At 31.2% G+C, this 9,119-nt stretch overlaps 2 protein-coding genes across 2 annotated transcripts in view; both read left to right on the top strand.

Moving 5' to 3' along the window:
* Positions 1 to 2,760, top strand: part of Smp_035370 (hypothetical protein) — a gene marked incomplete at its 5' end in the record, with an annotated part of 10,592 nt that extends 7,832 nt beyond the window's left edge. The window contains 3 exons of the mRNA XM_018793348.1: positions 165 to 283; positions 401 to 581; positions 2,345 to 2,760. Of these exons, the coding sequence (XP_018647870.1) occupies positions 165 to 283; positions 401 to 581; positions 2,345 to 2,401 (357 nt within the window). The 3' untranslated portion in view covers positions 2,402 to 2,760. The remainder of the gene's footprint in view (positions 1 to 164; positions 284 to 400; positions 582 to 2,344) is intronic.
* Positions 2,761 to 2,899: 139 nt separating this feature from the next.
* On the top strand, positions 2,900 to 8,250 carry Smp_035380 (hypothetical protein; the record flags this gene model as incomplete). Its single annotated transcript, XM_018793347.1, has 5 exons — positions 2,900 to 3,021; positions 4,131 to 4,241; positions 6,573 to 6,789; positions 7,914 to 8,093; positions 8,206 to 8,250. 5 exons carry the CDS (start codon positions 2,900 to 2,902, stop codon positions 8,248 to 8,250), a joined length of 675 nt encoding a protein of 224 aa, XP_018647869.1.
* Positions 8,251 to 9,119: the final 869 nt, after the last annotated feature.

Genomic DNA, 9,119 nt, shown 5'->3' with positions numbered 1-9,119 from the left:
TCCGGTCCTTCCAGGTTTTCCATGGCGGTCTAGCTTCCATTGATTCATGATCTCAACTATTAAAATTACTATAATATCCGCAAAAACTCTTCTGATAATTATCAAATTACTTCCTCAATTGAAATAAATAATTCACTTACAATTAAACAAATGTTAATGATTAGATTGAAAAAGAAAATTTGAAAAGAATAACACAAGAGAATAATCGTCTTTTGAAGAGGATGCATGAAATTCAGAAACATAGTATCATAGGCAATGAAAATGATCAGTATTTAGAAAAAAGGTTAGTACATTTTGTGTAATATTCCAATCAAATATATACATCTGCTTACATTAATACAAACAGTTCAAATTACTATCTTATTATTTAACTGTTTCTTTCTTAATTGGATCATTTTAGCTTAAATGAAGAACAAAGATTGAAAGAAGTCAAACGAGTAACTCAAGAAAATAAAGAAATTATTAAAAGGTCGAAGAATCCAAAAAATTCATATAATAGAGCAAAGTGGGAAAATGATTGGATGAATACACTTACATATATGACTAATATATCAAAATTTACTTTGTATCATCAAAAATCAGTATGTTTACTGGAATGTGTATTTAATGTATGTATGTTCATATATATATAACCACCCAGTTGGTTTTCGTAAATATAGTACACCAGATTACATTTTCTTAAATAATTTTTTTCATGTATAAATAATTGTTTGATTAAATTAATGTGAAAATAAAAGGTCAGTGACCTGTAGTATTGGAGTTCACATAGTTCCCCTTAGGTTAATCACAGTTGACTGTTTATTTTTAACAAGTTATTATTATTATTATTAGCTTTATTTAATATTATATTTTTGGTACAATATAGAATTCTCAGCACAAAGTACTTCAACAAGTTTCCGTTTCTTACTTCTTCGTCCTTCCTGACGATAAATATTGAGTGATCGCCAGTTAGAAGTTAGCAGCCCAGTCAATCGACATCTGAATAGTGTACATTCTTCTCGCTGCATACTGCCAGCAACCACGATATCTCTGATTGGGCCTTTTGTAAACTTTACAGCGAAAGGTTGTACACTTTTCAGAAACGCACCTGAATAGGTTGTGAGATTAATAGCCATGGTGATGTATTAAAACAAAGAAAATTAGATAACTTGTTGAAATATCTAGATGACAGGAACAGGTAGCCTAGATGTTTAAACAGGCCGCCAATTCGATTATATGTTATATGTATCGACCAAGAAAATGTAAAGTTAGACTGAGTTACTAAGTCAGACAATACATTTATCAAAGCAATGTATAATAGAACATCCATAGACATGAGTACAGGTTTCTGATGAAAGTATTCACTTGATATCTCTAGTATGATATAACAGTCAACTTATTCTCTATTTTAAAATCTGAGAAATACTAAGAATTAAATTGATCTATAATGAATACATAAATTCTAACTACATTTGAGACTATAAGATTATCTGAACTAATTCACTTAGGATAATTGTTTTATACACTCTGTTGTGATAATTATATTTAAAAATGCTTTCTTTACTGTTGCATGTTATGTATCATTTACTAATGGTTAATTAGTGAGCAAAGAATGTAGTCTAAACTTCAAACCTCTACTTTACTTAGGGATACTTCTGCCATATAAAACATGATCAGTGTTTCAGGGTTCCGTTTTGTTGTCAACAATATCTATTTTTTACTTAAACACAGTCACGTACTCCAGGCAGCTGAGGAGGTTATTAATTACTTTTTCAATGTTTTATAAAACTCAGGTGTATAATATTTTTCTATTTATTTATTGTATGAGTACTGCAGATAAGAACATAATTTTCACTCAGCACTACATTTCGGTCATCTAAAGCGATCTACGTATGTTCTCTATGAACATCCCATTATAGCGCACCCCATCTCGTTGGATAAAGGCAACAGATACCGTAAAAGTTGGAGCTGTAAATAAAATTTTCAGTGAAAATAATGCTCTTAAATACAGCACTAACCCACTAAGTAAACGTAAAATGTCCGAAAATGCTTGATGCTACATATATATTGAACGTTGAAAAATGGATATGCTACAAATTTATGGACGAATACCTTATTTCAATTTATTTCTAATTACCTTCTATAGACTCGGCGTCAAACTATTGTGAACTTATTCGTTCAAACTTCAACGAAAATTATTTCAAGTCTTATTTTTATAGACTTCAATAAAGAAGTGTATTTTTAAAATTTTTGGATCATGTTTAAGTTTTTCCCATTACGTTTTATAAAACCATCCATAATATTCATAAAATGTGAATTATTATTAATTATAAATGGGGTAATTAACATACTTACAATATTTCAGGTTTCAAAAAAGAAGAATCAACTAACTGAAGATGAAAAATGGCGGGAGAAAAAATAAAAAAAGGAATCAGTCAACTAGCAGTTGGTTGTATTTCATTGTTACTTTAACTGTTATGATTACATAAACATTTAGTTTAAAACGTCACTTATTGCAAGAGTATTATCAATCATGCTTCGCATTGACCTGTAACTAGATAGAAAAACAAATACATTGTAGTATTATGTTGAAAAATAAATTAATCAAATAAGAGATGGTTTATTTTACTCTTGTTATTGTTTCTGTAGGTAAATACATCTTATAATGTTGAATGTTTGTTGACTGACAAGTGATGACACATGATTGAGTTTACAGTATATATGTATATACCTTGTATGTTATGCACTTGTTGAATACAATTAAAACCTTTATTGCAAACGAATGACAATGTGTTTTTGATTCTACGAAGACTAAATTCTTGTAGAGAATAAACTTTTTACAATTTAGGATACACACATAAAACCAACAGTGAAGAATCCCAATGAAAATTCAAGTAAATACATGGAAATAATAAGATCAATGGTGGATTCAATTATTCAGAGATCTGTTGACTATGTACAAAAGTTGAATGTTGGTTCATCGAAACTTGACGTGAATCATGAAAATTTTAAAAATACTCAACAGCATGGTACCAGAATAGGGTATGTTTGTTTGTTTTTTATTTGAATTATCATTTCGGATTATTTTCAGGTCTATCATAATGTCAAATAATACCAATTACTGTAAATTATTTTCAGATAAATAGTTGCAAGTACTTAAATTGAAGCTTTAAAACAAATAGCCATATTTAGTCTAAAATGCAGCTACTTTCATGTGCCAGTGATGTCCAATAAGTAGAAATGGGACATGTAACTCAATAATGATTTAAAGCTTTTACAGTACAGGGTTGTGCAAATTGTTGAGTTTCATTGAAACTGTGAACCGATTAATGTTAGGTCACCAAACTTAGAAGCACTGGAAACCCGTTTCATCCTAGTACGAGACTCCTCAGCAGTGAGCATTCACGACCACGGAAGCAGGAATAGAACCTAGAAAGTTCGCTCTCGCGCGTGAATGCTTGGCCTCTAGACCATTGAGTCGGTATTCAGCGGTGTTAATGTTTAACTTTAATTGTTCCACGATACTGCGCGGCCATCTTCCACTATCTTCGGCGGGTAACTATCTCACACTTGACACCTATTAACCCCACTAGTCACGATGTCTCACTAGAACTCCGAGCATTTTCTCTCAGTCACTAGTGAGCAAACGATAAATATCAGTATGAGGTTGAGAAGACTGTTGAGTTTTATTGAAATCATGAACCGATCTAATTGGGACCACCATTGAAGACCTGGGAGCATTTGACGGCTATGGATGCACACTTCTGTAGAGTCCCATACTAGGCCGGAACGGCTGTCTAGTGCTTCCAGGCTTTCAATGATGTTTTCTATTAGATCGGTTCATGATTTCGATAAAGGTTTTAAGGAAAATCAGTGTTATTCCACAAAACATTTTTGGAAAACATTTGTGATAATAGAACAATAATATTTGACTTCGATCACATTTTAAAAATAAACGAAAAAGATTCAATATTTTGAATTTATACTGATAGGAGTACCTTGAAAAACTTTCTTAGATGATGTCAACATCTATTCCGAGTTTCCAATGATTGCTACAATATATTTTATTTTTTAGAAACTTATCTCTATTAAAATCTGAAAAGCAGATGTGATTTTGATTATTCTTTTTATCATCCCTACAAACATTTTAGTCAAGAGAAATCAGATGAATCTCCACAAGTGATACGTAATCTAATAACATCAATAATACAGTCATCATTATATCGTGTCTATGAAAAAGATTTACTACTTAATAAACTAGAGTAAGTAATCCAGATTTTCTATTAAAATATTTTGTCCTTTGAATATACTCTCTTTTTCAATAGTTTGATGAAATATAGAACAAATAGATAACATTATTTAGATTTTTATACTGAGGACAGAAATATGACTGTCGTTTTAAGTTCTTTCTTAATGAGCCTTTATAAGTGTCTAGTTTTCTCAAGAACGAGTCCACTGAAGGTACGGACACCACTTCATAGAGAACTAGGTTCCAACAGTCGATGGTTTGACGTAAAAATCAGTATGCTACGAGTATCTCAGCTTTCTAACCCTCCTTGTATGTTTTATGAGCTGCCCTGATATGATAGAAAGAAAAAGAGAGAAAAACTACGTTAATTTATAGTAACCTAATTATTCATAAAGTTGGTTAATATTCATTTAATTAACTAGAGTACTTAATCCTGAACAAGCTAGTAGAATATTTTACTTAGTTTCCATGAAATTGATCACAACTATTGTACCAAATTCACATGTATAATACATGTAAACTGATGAATCTGTATATTACCGTTTTTTTTGATCGAATTAATATAATATTACAAACTTTTCAGATTCATTCTACTTGGGGTTATATGAATAAATTATTGATCTGTCTCAATAAAACTTTATATGCATTAGACAATAGCTTAATTATAAATAAAGTATCTATCCATTGGAAAGGATTTCTGTATTCAAATGTAGAAAACTAAATGTCGGAGTAGGATTTATAAAAAATGAAAGATAAACATAAGGGATATAGTCACTTTAAATTTATCCAGTTACGACAAATATATATTTTTGGAGGTTAATCGTTTGAAGTATCAAATTAAAGTTGTATAATAAAAATTAGTACATTGAAAATATCTGAAAAAGATGAGAATCATGAGCGGTATCTATATACTTGTTAAACATGAAAAAAAGTGTAAGAAGAAGAAAAGAAATACTCAAAAGTGATGACAACCACTGTGTATCAAGGATTAAAAATTAGCAGCAAATTAAGTGCATGGTAGAAAGATAGACTGAATATACAAGTTTTACATATAGAGTTTACGATTGAATTCGATATGGTTTCGATTTGTACTCCCACTGGACCTCATACGTCTAACTCTGTGAAGAATTTCTCAAAGTATTAAATAACCATATATACTACTTCTTACCTTTATTAAGTGAGTCGTCGCAGAAAGAATTTTCTTAGTCAAATTACCCCTCTTTTTTGTGAAATTTAACCCTGTTAAGGACAGGTAAAATGAAAGTACATAGTTCTTCAAATGCTCTTAATCTATCACAGGATGCTTCAAAAATGAGCTAGGACGGATTCGTACACCAAGAAAGAATGATCTTTCCTAACATTTAATTCAAAAATGGAAATCGAAAGTCCTACAAAAAATTAGTGAACAAGCGATAATTATCATAAAGTTATCACTCAAAGTGTTAGATACAAAATTTAAATATGTGGTTAAGAATATCAATAAACGTACAAAGTTTATGCCTACACTATATTCAATAGATGAAATAGTTATTTACACTTGTGATGAGCATAAAAACATCCAAAAGATCATTCCTTACAATTTGAGTTCGAATGTGATCGTTAGTGTTAGACTTTTAATTGAGTAAAACATGATAAATATTCTTTAGATTGTTAATTATTTATTTATTGATTTATTTAAACACATGAATATTGGTACAAGGAAGCACCAGATAAATATGCGCCTCACAAATCTCATTTGATTTGTGTGAGGGCTGTGATACCGCTCGGGTGCCCAAACTGAGGCAGGTGGTTTTCTTAGGGGGCCACACCCCGAGTCTTTGACCTAAAGGTTTAATCAACAAGGCAGTGAAACATCGTGAGGAGATGCAGTCTCATGGTAGCCAATGACCAACGATTGGTTCATACGCCATTTATTCCTTCAGGATACTGGAGCCCATTTGCACCATTGGTTTGGAATAAGGGTTTTCCAACTCCCCTAGGTGGACACTCCACATCCACCAACCCGGTTAGAGCGCCGGACATTCGCTTTTCGCCCTCTCAATTTCGTAAACAACAGTAATGCCACGAGAAGGCAGTGAGTAGGACTTCCCTGTCAGAGGCTATATACGCGTGGCCATGTGAGAGCATTTCGAGAGGGAGAGCGGACTCTCCTCACTCTCGGCCGTACCAGGGCATTTGGGGGCCCAAGGCATTTGTTCATTTCATTTTAAAATTGAACCACCCAAGAAATAAAAGCGGTATGTTTTATTTCATGGATCGAAAAATACAAAACCAAAGGTTTTTCTTAAGTCCCAATTATTTATAATACCATTTAATGTATTTTATCATCTTTTTAATAATACAGTATCAAACCTGGGAATTCTGAAAGTTCGTATGAAATCAACCCAACTGATTATAATTATTATGATTTGGAAAAATTGTATCCCAATGAAAGTTCATATGAAATCCTTGATGAAATTATCTTATCAGACAATCCTTTACCATTTCCTAATATACAATGGCCTACTATTGAAGAATTTACACCAAAATTAGGACTCGAAAAAATTGAAAAATATATAAAGGTAATGATTAAGTAATATGTTTGTTAGAAACCAAAGATAAGGTGATGATTTTAAATTTGAATAACAACGGTTATATCTGTGGGACGTTTTTGCTACATCTGGTTTGCCATTGCTGTTATATAATTATCGACTCTATCAGGTTGGTATTTTTACTGATGAAATATACCAATCAGAACCATTGTTATTCCTCAATCCTATTGCTTACACTTAAAAACGGGTACCACTGCAATTCCTACGACGGAAAAAGAGAACAAGTTAGTCTGACATCAATGAAGATTCTTTGGCCTTCCAATAACATGTCCCCAAATAACTTTCAAAATCACTTCGTCATTAGACCAAAATACAATCGTTTACACACTAATTTTTACACATAATTTCCATGATTATGTTATTTTAGATTATCATAGATTTGATTTCGCGTTTATGTACAATATTTAAACGTACTGACTGCTTCGAATATCAGGAATATCATTCATATTGCAATGGCTTTTATACTATTTTTGTTAATTTACAAGACTGAAATAGAGTTTAAATCGACATAACCAATAACTATATGTTCATTCTGACTATATATTGTCTTCATTGAAGCATTTCAAAACAAAGGACATGCATATGATTTCGTTATCTGTAAAAGTCATATATGTAATCAAGAGTGTTATTACGTTAGTTAATGCGAACCAATTATTAGAACTACTGCAAAGATAAAAACAAATAATATTATGTATTCATGTTTATTATTCGAATTCAAACTTGATAAAGGGTATAACAGAAAGCTTTATATTGTCGTATACATTTGCATTTGGATTGAAGTACTCCATAATGACTGGATAATACATTACTTAATGTAGGAGATATATTGTGACTGAAGCTGAATTTCTACCACGATTGCCTGGTTCCATTTGACAAAGTGCGAAGTACCATGGTAGTTATAAGCTGATAGTTTCAGTTATGGAACAAACTAGGATTATGTTAGCACTATCTCTATTTAATGAACCCCGTTTATAAGATCGATTTCTTAGACGGTCAAAATGTCCCTCGAACACCTGTCTATTTTGTTACAACTAAGCCTGAACGATTTAAAAATTGCAACTTTCTAAAAAATTTATTTGTGTTTGTACTTTCAGAGTTGGGAAATAAGTGATAAATGGCTTTACTGTATTGATATTTTGCCAATCGTAGAACTAAAGAATGAAACGCTTCATAAATATCGAGTGAAATTGAGTATACCATCTAGGCGTTCACCCATACCAAAATCTACAGTGTCGGTTTACTTCACTCTACGAATATCTCGAATAAAGCCAAAGGTAAACAGATGAATATATATATATATATATACTTCGCGATTCCCAATTAATATTTTACGAGTTTGTTTCTAGATAAACGTACATGTTTCCTCAATATTTTTCATATTCAAAGTTGGAAAAGGTTGAAAATGCTGATATTCTTCAAAATAATCGTTAATTTGAAGTTTAATAATGTCAAGACTGATATAACAACCCATCTGTGAGATTGGATGGTTTTTATGCCACAATAATATATTACTTATGATTTTAAATGTTGGGTCATTTTTTAAAGACATTAGTTATTGTAACACTCTTGTTACAATGAATTTATATTTTCATTAATAATACTCACTTCGATAAGTTATATCTACCTATTGACGACAAAAATTAAGTTTGTACCATATCAGTAATTGAAAAAATAAACAGCTTAAAACTGATATTGAATAAGATATTTGTACAGAAACCAACATATGTGATGTTTCATAAAGTCGTTATATTTTGCAGTCACTTCCGTATATGATATTAACTTTGGACAACAGGATCAGAAACTGACTTCCAAATGTTGACTGTACACCTTTGGCTAGAAAATCATTGAAAACAAGCTAGTACTGCGCAGTTACTTCGTCCTAGTATGGGCCTTTTTAATGGTATGGAACTATGACATCAAGAAGGACCAAACCCACAACCTTTAGGTTTTTCCAACGGAATACTTAGCATACATTGCCAATATAGCTTACAAGTAACTTCACGTAAATGTATTCAGTTACCTGGACAAAATGTAGAAGAATCAAGCTTCAGTAGAATTCCGTCCTAATTTGTAGTTTTTGATAGGTTTTACAGTAAAAAAAACCAAACACATATAATTCGACATAATCATAATGAAACTTATCATTCTTTTCATCTTACAATCAATTTGTTCAAAAATTTGCAGAGTTCAACTATCCTTGTCTATTATCAAGTCGAAACATTCCATTCAATACAAATGTAAGTTAATCTTGCAAATGCAATTGATATTATTTTAATAAATATTCAATTTAAATCAAACAA

Source organism: Schistosoma mansoni, chromosome 1, assembly GCF_000237925.1.
Source record: "Schistosoma mansoni strain Puerto Rico chromosome 1, complete genome".
In the NCBI taxonomy this organism is placed as follows: Eukaryota; Metazoa; Platyhelminthes; class Trematoda; order Strigeidida; family Schistosomatidae; genus Schistosoma; species Schistosoma mansoni.
The sequence above is the reverse complement of the archived record's forward strand: the minus strand, read 5'-3'. Positions and strand labels throughout refer to the sequence as shown.